Source organism: Lycium ferocissimum, chromosome 2, assembly GCF_029784015.1.
Source record: "Lycium ferocissimum isolate CSIRO_LF1 chromosome 2, AGI_CSIRO_Lferr_CH_V1, whole genome shotgun sequence".
Taxonomy (NCBI): Eukaryota; Viridiplantae; Streptophyta; class Magnoliopsida; order Solanales; family Solanaceae; genus Lycium; species Lycium ferocissimum.
Window position 1 is genome coordinate 68,928,357 of NC_081343.1, and position 19,896 is coordinate 68,948,252.

Genomic DNA, 19,896 nt, shown 5'->3' on the forward strand with positions numbered 1-19,896 from the left:
TGAGTACAACTGTATACTCTAGTTTAGTTGTTATACTATCGCTTTTACTAAAGTTGGTGATTTCCTCCTAATCTCCCTTTTTCTTAAACTTATCATTAAGCGCCACGACGTCGTTGCGTTATTGGTTTCGGAAACTATCCTTTGAAGTAAACTCGCTGTTTCAATACTTTTCTTTTAATCCGTTTCAAAAATAATACTCCTTCTATTTTAATTTATGTGAACTTATTTTTTTTTTTAATTCATGCAAAAATAAATGACATTTTTCCTAATTTAAAAATAAATTTACTTTATGAAATGATTTACAGCCACACAAATATTCAAGACTTATTTTGAACTTGACAGTTTCAAAGTCTTGGCTCTTTCTTAAATGTCGTGCTCAGTTAAATGTGTTCACATAAATTGAAACGGAGGGAGTAGTATTTCTATTTTTATTTGGCAACTCTTGATTCCAACTTTCCACATAGTATCTCTATGACCACAAGATTAAACAATATTTTAATACATCCTCATATTTTTAATTTAAGACCATAAGATTCAAATAAAAACTTTACTTTATTAAATTTTGTGCTAAATCAAAATCTGACAAACAAATTGAAAGGAAGAAAGCAGTAGATAATTAGTTTTTTTTTTTAAAAAAATTTTTTTATTCGAGCCACCTAAACCATGACAAACAAACTAGTGCTAAGTTGTATAAATCACCACTAAACAAACCAAATTCCATCAACGGTCAGTTTTTACTCTCTTTCTGATTTGTTCCTGCTTCAGAATGGAAGAAAACAAGTTCCTCATATGACACTTCATTAGTTAAGGTGTCACATTTTAAATAGTAATTTCATAATTTGAATTTCAATTTTTCCTTCTTCTTTTTTCTTCTATTCGGTGTTTGATATTTATATTGGGATCACTAATATGAATTTTTCGGCCCGTGAAGCTCATTAAAGGGAAATCGCTCCTTACCAAAAAATTTAAATTCTTATCCTCAAAGCCAAAATCTCTAAATAAGAATGGAAGGGTCATATTATTATTCATACACCACAATCTTTAGTATATTTTTTGTTCTTACTGTCTATGTGGTCTTTCTACTCGTCTGTTTTTGTTTTGTTCCTTTTTCAAAAAGAGAGAAAACAAGTTTCTGAGATGACATTTCATTAGTTAAAGTATCATATTTTTAACAGTAAAGTGATCATTTAAGTTTCAATAATTTGTGGTCATGCTGTCTATTTGGTCTTTTCTACTCATTTGTTAAACAATGTGATTGTGAAAGGAAAAAAGGGGAAACGACTCTCATTATATAAAACAAAAGTTGAAAAGAACAAAAAAAGCAAAAGATTAGTTAGTGCTATACTCTCTATAGGGACCCAACCTTCGAATTTAAATCGATAAAAGTCATTACAGGTTACTTATCATGATATGTACATTATATACAGTCCACAGTAAAAAGAAAATCTGAGAAAAGAAAAAAGAGACGTAGATTACATCAGAGATAATACGTGTTCATTTAGCAAAATAATAAGTACCAAAAAAGTTATAATTTGAGTGCTTTCGCATAGTGGACCCTTTTGATTTCAAGAGCCAACATAGTTCAAGGGTTTAATTGGTGCCAATGATACATACTAATATTAATATATTACAGTTTAATAATACCCAACTTTTTATAGAAAAAGTAGTCGTTATAAGATTATTTTCGATAATGAGTTTTATCCTTCTGAAAATTCATGTAGGCTTTTTCTCTCTCATTATTCCTCCAAACAGTGTGTTAACTAAAATATATGAAAGTAATTCTGCACACCAACAGTGTTTTAAATAAAATATACAGTATGAAAGTAATTATGAAAGCCTCGAATCAATAACAAAATTTACATCCCTGCTAAAGTCGGACGCCACGTATTTTTAATTTAAATCAAACTTTACTAAAAATACACAAGAATGATGTTGATTGTTTCCTACATGAAGTCAAAATATCAAGACCGTATGTTTATCAACTCAAGTTGTTTCATCCCAAATGAACCTTTCCCTTATAGTATCACTAGTAAGAGGACTACTTATATATCTGAATTATTTTCTCTTTAATCTGTTGGGAGCTCTATACTCTTCAAATTTAGAAATTCACTGATTCACCATCAGTTTTTATCTTATGTTTATGTAAAGTTTATTATAAGATGCTTTAAAAAAATTGACAATTTTTTTGTAGTATTGATATTGGTACAGATTTAAAATTTAATATATTCAAATATGAAGTAATACAGGGTAGTACAAATTATATTCTTAATAGTTATGATTATACTTCTTTTGAGCCAACAATCTCTCTACCCACAAAAGAAAAATTTGTGTACATTCTATTCTCCCCAGACCTCACTTGTGGACTACATTGGATATGTTGTGTTATATATAGTTCTAATAGAAGATAACGAATGTGTCAAACACCCATCACTATATAGAAGTGGTACTATCAGTATTTCATGTATCTAAATCTAGACACATATATCGCAAAAAAACTTTTGGGAGACTATTTAATAATATGCAAAGATATTGTAGTGGCCAATCACTAGACAAGAAGTGTCTTATGATTGAAGATCCGTTGAGAACGATGTACGAAGGTGTAGGGAGAAGCATCCAAGTTACAAAATATCGAAAGACGAGCATCCCAATCCATAAATAAGCACTTAATAATGATTTAAAGCTGCGGTCCCCCTTGGTTCGTTCATTAGGTACACCAAACAAATATTGTCATTTTCATTATTCCTCAACTTACCTATAGGCATGGAGGGGCCTTCTAAACCCCATGTGCCCATCAACAAACATAGATATATAATTAGATGCCTCTTTTACACGACTTTGAAAGGCTTCAAACTCTTTTTAAGGCCCCGTTTGGACATAGTTTGAAATATGGTTTGAAATCATGTTTGGACATGCAATTTGAATATTTTAAAGAGTATTTTCTCTTATAGACATAAAAACCCCACAACAAATCGCTAAAACTATCAAACCATTCTCAATTCTTACTGAATCTTCTACCAAATGAATGACGAAATCATAGTTATAACAAAATTAATACACGCTAATTCATAACAATATCCTAATACTAGAAAAAATTAATACTAGATCAGACCTTTCTAAAAATACAACATCAATTGATCAAATTTTAGTTCAATAAATAAAATTTGGTGGAAGTTAATGAGATTGGTAAATGATTGATGGGGTAATTGTTAAAAATATCTACCAACTTATGGGTTTTTTTTTTAACAAGATATAAACTTATGGGTTAAATTTTATATTTAGAAAAGTTGAAACTCAAATCATACCTTTTTGGATGATGATTGAAAACGCATGTCCAAACGCTGATTTGAAACCATGGTTTGAAAATTGATGGCCCAACGCCTACTAAGTCTTAACTTAAACTTACAACATATAAATGATTCTTCCAGCTCAAACAACGGTTAAAAAAGACACTTTCTCATGTCTTTTGTCATCATATATCTCAACGAATCGCCAATGTTTTCCCCATGGTAGTGATTCAACAACAAAATCATAATCCTGTCACAACTTTTAAGATAAAAATACGAAAGTAACTAAACATGTGTTACTCCTCAATAATGTTATACCAAATACTCATTTTATTTTTACAATCATGATGTTTGGATCAATCCACACACACTCCATTAATTTCACAAAATATCTATTACATCCCACAAACACAGATATCGAATAACCCTATCCCTCAAAGCTCAGCGAATGAAAAGAAATTACCTGATATTTTTTCCACCGCTAAAATTTGAACCCTGAGATCTCATAATTTTCAGTCTACTTTATTGACCACTAAGTCACACAATCACGCTTTTTGGGTGCCAGACCCACTTTGTAACGGGAGACATCATATCGTGTCATTCATTGACGTGTGGAGGAATGGAGCGTATTGAGTTTTCAAGGCAAGGAGTGCGTGACAATGAATCCACCGACATTTTTAGATCCTTGCAAATTGCCAAGATTAAGGTAACAAGTGGAGTGGCGCACTTAACCAAAGGGGAAAAGCCAGTATTTTTTGCCGCTTCATTGCCATTGCGCGTTTCCCGTGTGACAGACTTTCACGAGAATGTTACCCTTCACCGACATCGTTGTACTCCGTAGTAATACAGGATTTTCTGTCACACGAAACTGACAGCCAAGCTAACACACAGCTATTATAGAAAAAAGGATAACGTCTAAGGAGGAGCATCTTCCAGTTGTCTCACCCTTGTCCTATATTTTTTTGAAGAAAATAAAAAGAAACACACGACAATTGTTAACATGATGATTTCTTTCCATAAATTGAAGGGTGTGATACTCACCCTCAATTAGACCCATTACATGTTGATCAACTAGTTACTTGGTAGACAAACACGCCAAAACTTAGTAATTACACTCGATTCCAATTAACAAGTGACTGGCCAAACTGGCCCTGCAAAAGGCATCATTGAGATAAAAATTGCAAAAAGAAGATAACGGCGGGGAGACCTTAACAATACAGGCTCGAGAGAGCCAAACATCCTAGTGTCTAAATCTCCTCACTGGGATGGTATAGATTACTTCAGGATACGGGCAATACTTCTAGTCCTCCTCAAACCTGGCTCATCATTAGCAGCAATATAGTTGCAACATATTTAACTGCTTATATAGTTCTTCTTAGACAACACACGCAATGGAGGTTTTCATACAAGCAGTGAGCATTTCAGCTGCACACCTGTAAAATTCCAACTATAGAAAAGATTATGATTAGGAATCAAACAATAAAGAACAATAGCCACTACCTCGCCTAAATCCAGAAGCTCTTCAATTACTATGACCCACACAAAAAGGCAAACACTGTGTGCCTTCATGAGGTTTCATAATTTTTTGACATTTGTGGCAAGTAAAACCGAAACTGCCTCTTGTAACACTTAGAAACGTTAATCATCCGTTGGATGCCATTGTAAAGGACTCATTATGAATCTCTCTATATCCAATATTGGTGGTCCTTTAACTCTCCACTACCCATTTTAACAGATCTCATGGCCTGAAATTAAAACTAGCCAAGAAATATGTGCAACTTAGATCTTAGAGAAACACTCAAGACAGGCAGAAGAATTTCGACTTCCCTATCTCCTCAATCAGTTGGTGTTAAAAGCTCACTTCTACCAAGAATTTATTTGCTGAGTCGAACAATGATAGATGAATGATAATGCACATCCACAGGGAATTAAATTGGTTGACAAAAATATCAGATATTTATCCATTTTTCGTAGAAAGTCTCACGATGACAAACAGAAAAGAGTTTCATACAAATTGAATACAAGTGATCATATGTACACTGTCTCATAGTCGAGTAACAGAACATGAAGATAAAGGCGATCACAGTTCCTAAACAGCACATAAAAGGACAATTTCATGCTACATTTATTATTAATGTAGCAACAACACTGAGAACATTGCAGCTTGACGGTGGGCATTCCTACCAGGAAAATCTCCCGAAGCAGATTCAGAGAGATGTTAGTCAGCTGTCCAGCTCTGCTCAACAATCTCACGCACCTTCCTGTTGTATTCGCGCTTGTTCTCACTAAACATGCGCGCTGCTTCTGAATTAGCTGGTGAGTTTGGGTTTGGATCACAGAGCAAAGACTGCATTTAGAGAAAGTCAAATATTAGAGGATGTTAACAACGGATACTAATGTCAATGTTTTCTCAGCTCAGTTTCATTTACTCCAGCACACTTCTATCACTGGTTTGATTAATGAGAATTTACTTGACTTCGGTCTCACACCAGAACAGACATCGATTAATTTCTAAAAGCAAATGAGAAGATTAAGATGCTGTAGGAAACACCACTGCCACCAAAAAATTGAACTGGACTTTGTGCAAAGATAAATGAAAGATGGCAGTAAGAGAAGATGTTTTAAACTCCCAAGATAGTGCCTAGGTGAAACATAATGTAGACAGAATGATATTGATGTCGAGTAAAAAACTGCTTGAACCAAATAAATGCAACAAAATAAAATGAAGTTTGCCGCTCCAGCAAGTATAGACGTATCAATGTTTTAAGAACAAGGACTTGACCTGTTTGCTTTAGAGCAGGTTGTATTGTTTTTTTGTTTATTTTAAAAGGCTATTCCATAACAAAGTCTTGTTGCCGAGTTGACGGGGCGTGACTGGTACCAGGCTCTAAAAGAGTTTTCTTTGAGTGAGCGTTTATTCGTTAAATTAGTTAATTTACTACTAGTGATCCAAGCACAGAATATGCATCTACAAAAAAAATTATCATCTCATCTGAACCAAATAATGAAGCCTGCATTCCCCACTTATCCAAAATAACTGATATCATGTTCCCATCGTTGTACACTACCTACCCTGCCACCGGTTCAAACAGAGACATGCAAAAGTAAGCAACATAACTCAATAAAGTGTCCACTAATAGCTACAGCCGATGAGCTACTTGACCACCAAGAATATCATGTCTAAATAGCAGTAGACTATTAGTACATAATATGAAATACGAAAGGACACAAAGCCACAAAGCTAAATAAGGCGGGGACAAAAGACATGGCCTATAATAAAATAAATGCCAATACTAGGGATGTCCATCTGTCTGCGTCGAAAACACTCACAAAGGAAATAAAATGAAAGATACTTTCCATGTTATGTTTCTTTAAAATTTTGTAGACACTAGGCATAATGATGTGCATTTAACAACAACTTCAACATACCTGGATTGAAGTAAGTATAGCAGCGACGTCATATATAGGACTCCACTGATTTTGCAGTATGTCCAAGCAAATACTTCCGTCGGCATAAACTGAGCAATAGATAAACAGAGGTATGAGACATCAGCAAAACTAAAAATTCCTCAAATTTACACTTTGTAACAAGCGTTGTGGTGGAAAAACTCTGGGTGAAATAATAGAAGATTGAGGAATTTCGTCACAGGATATGATTTTTTTATTAAGTTGTTGCATTAAAAAGGCATCAAGAAGATCCATGAATGATTACAAATCATATGGTTATAACTCCAAATACTGCAAAAAAAAACTAGAATGAGCTGGGAGTTGAGAACTAGAAGCAAAAACTCAAGGCTGCTAAGCCACTGAGAGGGAGCTGATTCTTCACAGGATATATGAGTGGCCTATTGGTGGTGAAAGGCGGGATAGGGTGATACAGAGGGAGAGAGCGCAATACAAGGAATTTCAAAATGGGGATTGAAGGGTAATGCAGAATGTGTGACCCATGCGGGAAATCAGAAACCCTAGGAAGCTAGCTTCCTCCTCGGCGCATGTGGCGCGAGACACAATACTAACAGTAGCTAATTTTAAGAAATCTTGGAATTGATATAACCTCTTGTTATCGATGCTACAAGTCTTGGTGACACTTTCTAGAAAAATTCCATCAAGATAAACTGAATAAACGACCTAAGCTTAAAGTAGAAAGTTTTACCTTTAGTAAGGACTACAATATGCGCGAAGAGTGGGAGAGAAAGATAATGCATTGAGCTACTTACTATTTGGATGGAACATCCTGGAAACAAACCGCACCGTTGGAGGCTTGTTGGGGTAATCCTCCGAAAATTGTAGTGTCAGCTTAAACGTACCTGTACACAAATCACAAATTTACTAGTCAAAATTGGGTGGAAGGGCATGCTATAAATTATGAGGGTTGTCCAGACAAACTAGATGACCCTGCTCATCCTACATCCTATTGAAAGAGGAAAATCAATGATGGAAAAGAGAGAACAAACTTTAATAATGACAAATCGATATTTCAAAAATGATTAATTACCTTAACCACCTAAAAGTAAATAAGAATATTCAGCAAGGACAGGGTGGGGACTATGGTCATGAAACACAGAACACAGATTCCTAAAAACCCTTCACTGGAAGATTGGAAACAGAGCATCCCCAGCATCAAAAGCACAAGGCATATGCATTACACAGGTGGTAGTGATTGTATCCACACAAAATATTTCATCTACATAGTCAAGTGCCTCAAAGCGCAAGTTATGCATCTAAAAGGAACAAAAAAATCACAAAGTAAAGCAGAAAATAGTGTGTGGCATTTGACACTGTTACTATGTCTTCGGATGTATCTACATGATGGACTTAGATTCAAACATATAGTTCTGTTCTTATTTTAAGCATAAATATAAGGGCAAAAAAAGATTGTAATTGAGCAACAATTTCCTCACCTCCATCCCAAGGTGTGTCATCAGGACTGCATTTCAAAGAAACAAGAAAAGACTGAGCATAAGTACAGAGAAACTACAGCTTACAAAAAATAATGAGTTAAACATATTCATCAAAATCCAAAGCCATACCCGAATATAACAGCATTCCAAAGCATTATATTGTTGTCATAAGGAGCACCACTGATACCCGCAGGAGGATCCTGCTGTAACCGCTTAAAATCCCTCATCAATCGTTTCCTAGCCGGCGTCGACATCCTCACCGCCTAATCCACGAATCACAATTCAACAACTTGCTAGATTCAATACAAAAATCTAGAGTTTTCAAGTACCTACACTAACAAGCCACTAATTTATGTAGCAATTTAGCCAATCACATACTATAAAATCGAACCAAGTCAAAGCCCTAGATCCCCAAAGAAAATGAAAATTATTCAACATGTTAAATCAATACAAAAATCCACAGTTTTCATGCCATACACTAGTAAGCTACTCCCTCCATCTCAATTTATGTGGCACCTTTCGTATTTCGAAAATATTTTGAATCATCAATTATTTTGACTTATAATAGTACTATTTACATAGTTTCCAACATATGAATTTTATTTCAAAAAACTTAAAAGATTCCATGCCCAAATTCACAGTCAAAATTAAATTGTTCAATTCTCGAAATCCAAACTGTGACACATAAATTGGGACAAAGGAAGTACTAATTTACGTAGCAGTATAAGCAGTCACATGCTATGAAATCGAACCGAGTCGAAAACATTAAATCAAGAAAAACCCTAGATCCCTAAAAAAAAAGAAAAATATTCCATAATTCAACAACTTGATAAATTCAATACAAAAAAATGTAAAGTTTTCAGGTCGCCACACTAAGAAGCCATTAAATTACGTAGAAGATTAAGCAATTACACACTATGAAATCGAATCGAACCGAGCCAATAGCAGCAAATCAAGAAAACCCTAGATCCCTAAAGAAAATGAAAATTATTATACAAGATATCACAGTTGATTGAATTATCCCAGGTTAATATGCAAAGGACGAAGATCAATTCAATTACCTGAGTGTTTAAAGCGGCAAAGTGAATTGACGAGATTGAAAATTGAGGTTTGAATGGTTAGCTAAGACTTTTGAGCTTAATGTTTATTGAGCGTTGCGTGATATGTAAGCTGGGGTCAGATACATGACCTGACACATCAGATACGCGTATCTACACCCAATATATACAAGGCAACACCCTTTGTTATTAGTAAACGTCGATTCTAATTTTGATATGTGTAAAATACGTATTTTTGTTACTTTGTATGGGAAATTTGTTATACTGAATTGTTTTTTCAACTATAGTATTCATTGAGTATGGAGAAACAATGCGAGCTTAATATGGAACAATTGATAATCATGGTGAATTTTTGAACATTCATAAGCATAGGAATTAGAATTGTACGTTTTAATTAATTGAAGAATTAATTTGTTTGACATCACAAGGACTAAAATAAAATTGACTAATAAATAAGGGATCAAAAAGTTATTAATCCATTTAGTATGTGTAAAAAGTAATGACACGATTTTCTTTTTGTAACTTGTTCAATTTTATTATGTTTTATTTAGTATTAATGACATGATTTTTTGGCGACTGACCTTGAAAAAAAATTAATGCTTAAAAGAGAAAATAGAAAATATATAAAACTCTAACTACCATATATTTAAAGAATTACAGTGATGACGAAAATATTATACCATCAAAACTTCGAAAGCTTATTCATAAAACCTTGTTTATGCAACTACAATTAACACCCTCTGATGCCTGAAGATTTTTTTTTTTTTTTTTTTAAAGGCTTACATGATTCGAGTCAAAGGACTTTAGAGTTTAGAGCACTGACCTAAGCCGTGTTAGTTTTATGATGCCAGTCCATCTTATGGATTGGGGACCCTTTGTTGTACTTATAGTAGTAGACGCATTACAGTATTTAATAAAACTAGTCTCTATAAACATGCCCCGCGTGATATTCATATTTCCTGACAACCTCAATCACCACAGAAAATATTAGGTAGTTTTCCTAATTGCATACATTTATTTTATGAAATACAAAAATGTTACTATGGTATGAGATCGTATCCACTTAATATGTCTTTGAAAAGATGTTCTTGGTATATATATTTTTTTTCTCCATAAGAGAAACATGTTACTACTAAGATAATCCACTATTAGTGATTAAGCGATCATATATTTATTTATCGTCATTTACAAATATAAAAGTGTTGAATATCGTTAATAAACAAAATCAAATTATAAGAATGTTTTTCAATTTTAAAAATATTTAATTCTTTATTTTTATAAAATTTAACATGATTACAAAAGTAAGATACAATATTTAACATTAAAAACCAAGCCTCTCATCGCCGTAATTTTTTTGTACTTTACGGTAATTTTTATAATGAAATACTCATACGAAGAAACAATTTCAACTATTTTATTTTCGTTCAACATAAAATTTTATATCTACCAACTTATAAAAGATAATCAATCATTTTATGATAGATAATCTTATTTTTTCTCATCCTCCTATTTTATTTAAGCATATCCATATGGATTCCCGCAATAATATCCTAACCAATGGTCATTCAACTTTGAGTTTATCACACAAAAGTCACTTTTCTATGTTTTGTTACATAAAAGTCATCAAACATAAAATTTATTACAAAAAAATACTTTTCTATTTTATTTTTTTACATAAAAATCCTTAACCAAAATTTAACACACAAAAACCTTTTTTCAACTTCTTTTTTTTTTTTTACATAAAAGTCATCCAATTTTAGCCAAGTCAACAAAAAAAATAAAAAATCTAACGTGAATTCTTATATTTTGAACTGAAAATATGACATGACACTCTAAAATAGATAGATAGTGTAATGGATCAATTACAAAGACCCTCACTAGTGTTTCTCGTCTTAACACTAATCTCCCTTGTGATTTATGAAATTATATTATTCTCTTTATTATTTTTATTTCTTTATAACAATTCGAAGTCATAAACATATATCAAGCTCGTAGATTTTGTCTTGTCATTAAATTTATTTGAGGCTCTAACAACAAATATTATGCTAACTACAGAAAGTTATTTATAAAACTCACTGTATAATATGAGTATATTAGTATGGGTATTTATACAATTCACTAAATTGAATACGAACACTAAACAAAGAATTAGGCTAATTCGTGTTTTTACCTGATTCTTTTTTTAACCTAAAATTTACTTCTAATTCTAACTAACTAATTTGATCTCTCCTTTGGATTCAGTACAATTATTAATACCAAGTAATTCTATACGTGCCAAACTAAACTGTGATCAATACAAATTAGCTTAGTTAATACAAGAAGTCATTCCTACTTGAATTGAGAGTCCTAAAAAAGGTTTTCTTTGCTGATATGAATCTTTGCATGACGTTATAGTGTTGTTATTGTTGAATTCAAAGTTCTTAATATGACAATTAATTATATCCAACATAGAATAGAATTATCTATTTGAAGGAATTGTTTTGGAGGGTATAAAAGTCATTTAATATTTAAAGGAGATTTTGGTCAATCAATATTTATATTCATGTTTTAAAAATAATATAGATATATTAATCCGACTGTACTTACTCTTTTGGTACAAAAAAAAATGTTTTCGTGAAAAATAAATCAACATCTTACTTATTTTTTATTGTTTGGTAAGTAAGCAAATAACAACAACATACTCAGTGTGGTCCCATAAGTAAGTAAGCAAAAACAATGTTATTCAAAGAGCAAAACATTATGGAGGCGGGATGGGGTGGGGAATTGGGGTTCCAGGGTGCCGCGCGGCGGGTTTAAGTGTTGGGGATGGGGTATTGGATGGATGGAGAAGAAATAATAAACTTAAAATATTACTTGTGCAACTTGTTTTCTAATTCTATTAGAGATGTTACTTTCCTAAAGAAAAAATTTTTAAGAACATTTTTGCCAATCAAACACTAGAAAATTGTAAATATTTTCTTCCTTACCACACACACCCTTCATTGTTACAACGACGGACAAGTTAATTATTATCCATGCCAAAACAGTTGTGTTTATATGCGTAACTGGATCTGATCTAATTCTATAAACTAAGATCTTTTTTTATTATTCATAAAGAAAGAAAGAAAGAAAAACCACTTGTAATAAACTCTGTATGGCATTTAAACATTGATCATAGTTATCACTACGCATCCCTTTACCGGAGCAGATGAAATAAAACAATGGACTTATTTACATCAAAAGAAAAAAAAAACTTATTTACATCGCTCTCGATCACAAACTCAAATTTGGAAAGAGAAAGTCAGGAAAGAATTTCGGACTAGATTCAAGATATGCCAAATCCGCTTTAAAACATAAATATGTTTACCAGTGAACATGTCGTTTATATAGAGCAATATATTGGCCTGTGATTTTCTGACATTTAAATAAAGATCTAAGTGAAAGGTACCATAACTTTTTTAGAAGAAGCTGTGATATTTCTTACAAGGACGCACCCATTAGCAACAAAGTTCGCCCTTAATTGGACGGGCCACCAATTACAGCTGGTTTTTTTTGTAAGGCCCACTTTGCCAAGTTGAGAAATTCCAGCCATCTATTTTCCACTTTTTTACGTATTTTGCTGACGTGAAAAAGGCTACAATATTAGTAAGTGAAACTCAATAGTCTATGACTAAACCAATAATATTTGAGTACTAGTTGACTAGTTGATTCCCTAAGCATCCGAGGTTTGATGGGACATATCGAGTTTAAATCACATGTTCACAAAATAAAAGAGCCTTCACAAAATTAGCGACTCATGAAAAGCTACACAGAATGGATATTCTCAAAAAGATTATCTTAATTTAATTTAACATAAAATTTAAAAAATAAAAGAATTTTTTTGAAGTGTGTGATTCACAACAAACCTTAAATATTTATGTGTGATTATAACTCATCATATAAAATTAAATTATTTCTAAATATAAAAAAAGATCAATCTTTTTAATACATTAAAAAGAAAAGGAATATAATTTTTTGGGACAGAGGGAGTACTAAGTAAATTCCATGAAAGTACCAATGACCAATCACAATCATTGTGGCAAGTAGTTTTTCAAGATATTAAGGAGTATTCTTGCTTTGCATCGAAACCGAATCCAACAAGAAAACAGCTTGTCACCACAGACTTGTTATTGTCGTATTCAGATTCACCATGATATAAATCTAGGACAACCTAACTGCTAATCTGCTACAAATTTTACCAAGAAATGGAGTAAACAAATGCTAAAACAGAGCCACATCTTAGAAATATCCAAAGGTTAAAAGAGGAGGTTGGACATGATTTGAAACCACGATTTCAACCCATGATTTAAAAATATGTTTGGACATATAATTTGAATATTTTCTCTTATAAACGTAAAAACCTCACAAGTTGTAAAAACTATCAAAATATTTTCAATTTTATACTTATACCAATCTATAAAAACTATCAAATATTTTCAATTCTTATACAATCTTACCAAACGAGTTAATTAAACAAAATTAATACTCTATTAAAAAACCTTTCTAAAAAATACAACATCAATTGATCAAACTTTAGTTCAATAAAAACGAAAATACAACATTAATTGATCAAACTTTAATTCAATAAAAACGAAAATTTAATATAAATAGTAATATAACTACTCTTTAATATAATCCTCTCACATGATACACATAAATAAAAATTGGTGAAAATTTATGAGAATAGTAAATAATTGGTGAGAGTAATTGTTAAAAATATTTACCAATTTATGAGTCTTTTTTTTTATAAAATATAAACTTATGAGTCAAATTTTATATTTAAATTTTTTAAAATCATAATTTGAACCCCAAATCATGTCTTTTTAAATGATTTGGGATTTCAAACCATGATTTGAAACTATGAGATAAAATGCATGTCTAAATGCTCATTTCCTCTCATAGTTTCAAACCAATTGTCCAAACGCCTACTAAGAAAAACACTACTTTATCAAATTTTCACCAACCATTTTGAGTTGCATTGACCATTGTTTGTTTCCTCCTGTCTAACTATGTACATTAGCAAACCGCGAGAAGGGAAAAGAATGTCCCTTTTCCCTCCAAGGAAAACAAAGAAAAAATGAGGAGGAAAACAGGGAAAGAAAGACGAGAAAGGAAAAAGGGAGTTCTTTTCTTCTGCTTCACTGCAACCGTCGTCATCATCCACAGAAATTCTCTTGGTGGGGAATTATATCACTCAACTATCTTTGGTCCCTTGTACGGTGCTCCAACTACAGTTAAATCTTCAGGTTTCTCCCTCTCTTTCAGCCATGCATACTCACCCTTCTGTTCCTCAGGCACTGAAATGGAAAGGGGAAAAAGCCTGATATTAGTAACTCCATGTTTAAAGATAATGTCGGATAACAAGTTCTCATTTTGTTGCATGAAAGGGCTGGTGCCGTATATAAAATGTCCTTTCAAGTACACATCCAGATCAATTTACCATAATTATCCAACCACTCTGCCAAGAAAAAGGTAACAAAGATTCTTGTTGTCTATTCATGTTATCCCAGAAATAGAATAAAAATCCAGCAGCAAACCAAGTTGCCAATTTTATAGACACACTCAACTGTTCTGGGAACTGTCCACCGACCAGCCAACAATTTGGAGAATCAAATATCAATGTTACTACTTAAAAGGCATCAACCTAAGGATCAAAATACCTTAATTTTATCCATTGTTAAAATTGGCACTTTCTTAACCTTGTAGTTAGCAAATCTGTCTCGTATTTATCCTTGGCTCTAAGGGCTCCTGAAGTATAACAGAGGCTAATTTAGACCTTTTAACCAAAGTATTTTGACAACTGTAATCCATAGAATTCACACTAGCGCTCCGTCAAAATCAAGGGCAAATGTCTTATTCATCCTAAGGGTATGAATAACCCCAAAGTACAATGGAAAGTAATTGAGCATTATCCCCAAAAATTACAAGCCATATACCTGAGATATTGGCTAACGGGAAATCATAGTAGTATTGACAGTGGCGACCTTCGGGATCACAATATGGAGGGCCAAGCACGTCTAGCACGGCGCAGGCTGTTCTTGCTGTGAAACAGTGCATATTACCACCATCTGCTGGATATAGGATGGAGGTCTTGCAAGGAGCTCTAAACTCCGAATTCATCTTCACTTTTGCTAAACGAAGTCCAGTAGAATCCTTAAGTCCATCTGATAAAGAAATAATCACCAATTAGTTAGGCCCCTTTGATCCTATTTTTTTAAAATTCATCTAACGGATACACTATTATAAAAGTGGTATACAAGAAAATAGAAAATAAAACCAAATGATCTATACTAACTGAAACATCAAAACTTTATGATGCTCAGCTAAAGAATGTTATGGTGCACAAAAAATTTACAAGGAACAAGAAACGACCCCTTTGACTGATCTGAACAAGAAAGAAGAGACTATTTCCCCAAGAAGGAAATGCCAGAGCAATACCATTAGCAAAATATTTTCTATCCCGCTAAAACTAGAATACTAGGAACAGAAGTGGAGTTTCTTTTTTGATAAGATAAATTTTTATTGAAAAAAATACCAAGATAGTACAAAAGTGGAGTGAGTTCGGGAAGCAAGACATTTTTCAGTATCCGAGAAAAATTTGAAAGAATAAGACCTGGTACATTAGAGGAAATCTTAATTGCAGAAATATACACATATTTATACTTTACTTTCAAGGAATCTTTAACTTAGCCACCAAGACACCCAGCTACACTATGCCCCAACGTAAAGACATGCTTCCTACACTTCCAAGTTCCTCCTTGCCGTTTTCCTAATATAAGAAATTCCGAGTGATTTTATATCACAGGGCTGGAAGAGTTACACATGCCATTTTAAAATAGAGAAGACAACTGCTAAACGAAGCAATCTCAAGCTTAAAAAGAACTTACTATCTAAAGGATTAGCAATTGGAGTTGGTTCAGCAGCCCAGTCATACGACTTTATGTGCATATCTCCAAAAAGAAGCTTGCTAAAAACCGTCATTCCAGGGTGATCATGAAGTGGAATGACAGCTGATGGAGGCAAGCAGAAGATACCAATCTGCCAAAGAAGCAAAAGACTTTATAAGCCTCAATAAGAAAACACTGAAGAGAAGAACATACAGAACTGATTCATTAAAGTGAAACAGCAAGGGGTCGTTTGGTATGATGGATAAGCAAAAATAGTCCTGGGATAAAAATTTAGTACCATCTTATCCCACATTTGGTTGGGATAAAACCACGGGATAACTAATCCCGGGATTAGTTATCCCGGTATTAAAGTGTTATTTTATCCCATGTAGAGGGTGGAATAACAATCCCGGGATTAGTTATCCCGGGATAACTTGTTCCCCAACCAAACGACCCCTAAGTGCATGAAATGAAGTTGCACATAGACTTATCTCTATCAAAACCATGATTAATTAATATAAATTCTCCCTTCATTAAATCTCTTAACTAGGATAAGTTGATATGGTTTAGTGTAAACACCCAAGTGTAACTAAGTATTTTTGGAGTGATATTTGGCCACTAACCGAGAATTTGTCACAGTCATGGAGGTGCAGGTACGTTATTTTAGGAGGTTTATCAAACGTTGTTGACTTAAAATATGGCATGTTCGGTCTCAAGCCAACATCCGCTTCAGTCAAGGTATCTGCACACATTGGAAGGAGAAGTAAGTAATTAGACATTGTGTCTAAATCAAAACAAAGGTGAACTAATGTAGCAAAGGAAGGAGAAATTTGCATTCACATCAAAACAAACTAGCAACTCATTTTCCTTTCCAGAATCTATACTCACCTAAATAATTTTATTGAAAAAATCCTCATTCTCATTATAAAACCCTGAACAATAAAACAAGCAAGAAAAAACTGTTGAACCATAGAGAAAAGGTGCAGCAATTATTTCCCAATCAAACAATAATTTTATTCTCTCTTGTGACTAGCAAGAAAGCAATCTCAACAGAAACCAATAATGAAGATAAATTTCAAACGCCTTATCCTGAAAAGAGTAGTATTAACCAAATCTAGAAAGAAAATAACAGTTCTAAACGAAAAGGCATTAATCAGATTCTGTCATGCTAAAATTGGATATCATCAATCAAAATTATCAACATCAGTTTCTTTATAATTTTGGAAATGTCAACAACATAACCACCACAACATTGCACCGATAACCAAATGCAGAGAGGCATTCAAAAAATTTAATTTTTGGCACCCATTTCGACATTCTTCTGCTTTTCTGCATTACTTCCCTGACTTTTGTAATTTAAAGAACACAAAAGTTGAATCTTTGCGCAAAGTGGTGATAACTTTGGAATTGTGTTAAACTAAACTAATTCCAATAATGGTTGTCATCATTAGGAGTACTATTTATAATGTCAGAATCAACTTTAAAACGAAGTAGTGAAAAAATGACAATGCCAGATCATGCTAGGAGAGGTTCTACTTTGTAGCTGAAATAATGTACTTGGGCCCACATAAGCAAATTCGCACTAGCACTATAGTTATAAAAAAATTAAAAAAAAAGGTAACTCAATTTTTGCCAGTTTTACGAGGCAACAGCAATTCAACATTAACAAAAAAACACCTCAAATAAATCGAATTTTTTATCAAATGAACAGCTTCTGCTTAACACATACTAGTAGCTAGGAAGTTAGATTAGGCAAAAAAAAGACAAGAAGTGTATACCCAAAACAGCCTTGAGTCGTTCAATCTTTTCAGCAGAAGGTACAATACCAGGACCACAATTAGCAAACACTTGTTTGCAAGTTTCATAAAGTCTTTGAACAGGAGAAACCATCCTTTGTCTTCTCCGGGTTTTTTTGGAGTCACTATATTCCCTACCTCTTCTTTCACTTACAACATTTTTCTCAATCCTCATCCTATTAATACCCAACTTCAAATTTAATCACAATTCCAATAAATTCAAGAAAACTATGATCTTGGGTATCAAAAAAACAAAACAAAAAAAGAAAGAAGCAAAACAGGATGTTTTTTTGGTTAAAAAGGAAGTTGTTGATATTTACTATGTTGGAGTAGAGGGGGTTAAAAATGAAAGAAAGAAAGAAAGACAGAGAGATGTGTGAAATTGTACAGGTTCTTGAAAGAGTATAAATGATGATTCAACAAAGACACAGAATTGGTAAATTGGGAAGAGAGAGCGGAATAACAAAAACCAGGGGCTTTTTTCCTATGGGCTGTGCCACTAGCCGGTTTTTTTTGTTTTGTTTATTTTATCCGCTTTTATTCTTTCCCCCCACCCCTCTACTTTTCCTAATTTAACCCTTTAGTCATTTACTTTCCTTTTTAGTACCGTCAAATCTCCCGATAAGAGTATAGTTGGGTTCAAAAAATTTCAACTGTTATAGAGAATGACTGTTATACACCTATAACAGTATTGATATTTAAATAATATTTAACTATTATAGGAAAAAAAATGCATAAAAGCTAATTTTTATTTTTAATTGTCAAATTTTAAACTTAATCACATTTTGTATAACGAAGGAGAATCATTTAATGATGAAAATATATACATTCATATAATATTTTTGTATTGTAATAGTGTATTAAATGATTAAATATTTGATCAAAATCTCTACATTTATTATTTTCATAAATATGTTATTTTTATAAAGATAGTTAATTATTATATTACCAAAAAAAGAAGATAGCTGTTATATGGGGGATAATTTTACAAAGAGCTTACTGTTATAAAGTTGGTTGTTGTTGTTATAGGTGAAATGTTGTTATAGAGAAGTAAAATTTAACATAAAAAATCGGTTCCTAAAAAAGTTGGCTGTTATAGAGAGATTTTATTATATGCAGGTGCCGTTATAGAGAGGTGTGACTGTATTTGGTATTTTGACGAATGAGATCCTTCTATTTTTTATTTTTTATTTAAAAAAAAAAGGGTATCAGTATCACTTATCAAGAATTCGAGATTTAAGACCTGAGAATCTCATGATGAGAGACGCTTTTCTTTTTAATACTTATATACTGCGTAAAATCATGGATCTAAATTAATCAAGTCATTAGATTTCAAAAACTAAATGAAAAAGAGATTTAATTTCTTACTTTCCATTTTCTCTTAAAATTGTAAGCATATTTTAACATGTTATGTCATATATCTAGCTTAAATCCTCGTTATAATGAAATTGTACTAAATTTTATTAGAAAGATAAGAATATAATGGAGAAATATACACCAAAATAGACGCTTTATATATAATTCCTTAAAAAGCTTAAGAACATAAGGATTTATAAACTTCAACAAATAAGGTGACTGATTAAGAAGCAACTCAAAGAATGATTGACGACAGAGAAACATGAATCTTGTTTGATGCAGTTATACATAGCATAATAGAATGAGTGATCTTCTCTGCAAAAGAAGCTAAGAAGAAACTTATCTAAAAGTAGTTATAATAGACGAATTAAGAATTGTTTTGTTAGAACAATTTCAAAAATAATTTAAGACTTAACTCGTTTGCTTTTCCGCTATTTTGTCCGCCTTGATCCATAAATTGTTTTATATGATGCATATTAACCATTTTCTAACTAAATAAAAAGATTCTTGTTTGACATCGTTTGAAACTATATGCAATCTTCATTCGGTGACGGCTTGCATTTATGCACAAAAATACTCCGTAGTATATGCGTACT

General features: G+C 32.5%; 2 protein-coding genes across 3 annotated transcripts; both read right to left on the reverse strand.

The window, feature by feature from the left end:
• Positions 1 to 5,217: 5,217 nt before the first annotated feature.
• LOC132047117 (ubiquitin-conjugating enzyme E2 2-like) lies at positions 5,218 to 9,387 on the reverse strand. Of its 2 annotated transcripts, none has more exons than XM_059438022.1 (6): positions 9,247 to 9,387; positions 8,315 to 8,448; positions 8,186 to 8,211; positions 7,502 to 7,591; positions 6,714 to 6,802; positions 5,218 to 5,631 (listed from the first exon to the last, which is right to left on the reverse strand). In XM_059438022.1, exons 2-6 carry the CDS (start codon positions 8,437 to 8,439, stop codon positions 5,503 to 5,505), a joined length of 459 nt encoding a protein of 152 aa, XP_059294005.1. In that variant the 5' UTR covers positions 8,440 to 8,448; positions 9,247 to 9,387; the 3' UTR covers positions 5,218 to 5,502. The 2 variants fall into 2 exon arrangements, with proteins under 2 accessions (XP_059294005.1, XP_059294004.1); XM_059438021.1 differs by having other exon boundaries at positions 8,315 to 8,514; positions 9,247 to 9,349.
• Positions 9,388 to 14,190: 4,803 nt separating this feature from the next.
• On the reverse strand, positions 14,191 to 18,306 carry LOC132047118 (plant cysteine oxidase 2-like). Its single transcript, XM_059438023.1, has 5 exons — positions 17,927 to 18,306; positions 16,772 to 16,890; positions 16,149 to 16,299; positions 15,198 to 15,425; positions 14,191 to 14,558 (listed from the first exon to the last, which is right to left on the reverse strand). The coding sequence occupies exons 1-5, from the start codon at positions 18,117 to 18,119 to the stop codon at positions 14,452 to 14,454; spliced, it is 798 nt and encodes a 265-aa protein (XP_059294006.1). The 5' UTR covers positions 18,120 to 18,306; the 3' UTR covers positions 14,191 to 14,451.
• Positions 18,307 to 19,896: the final 1,590 nt, after the last annotated feature.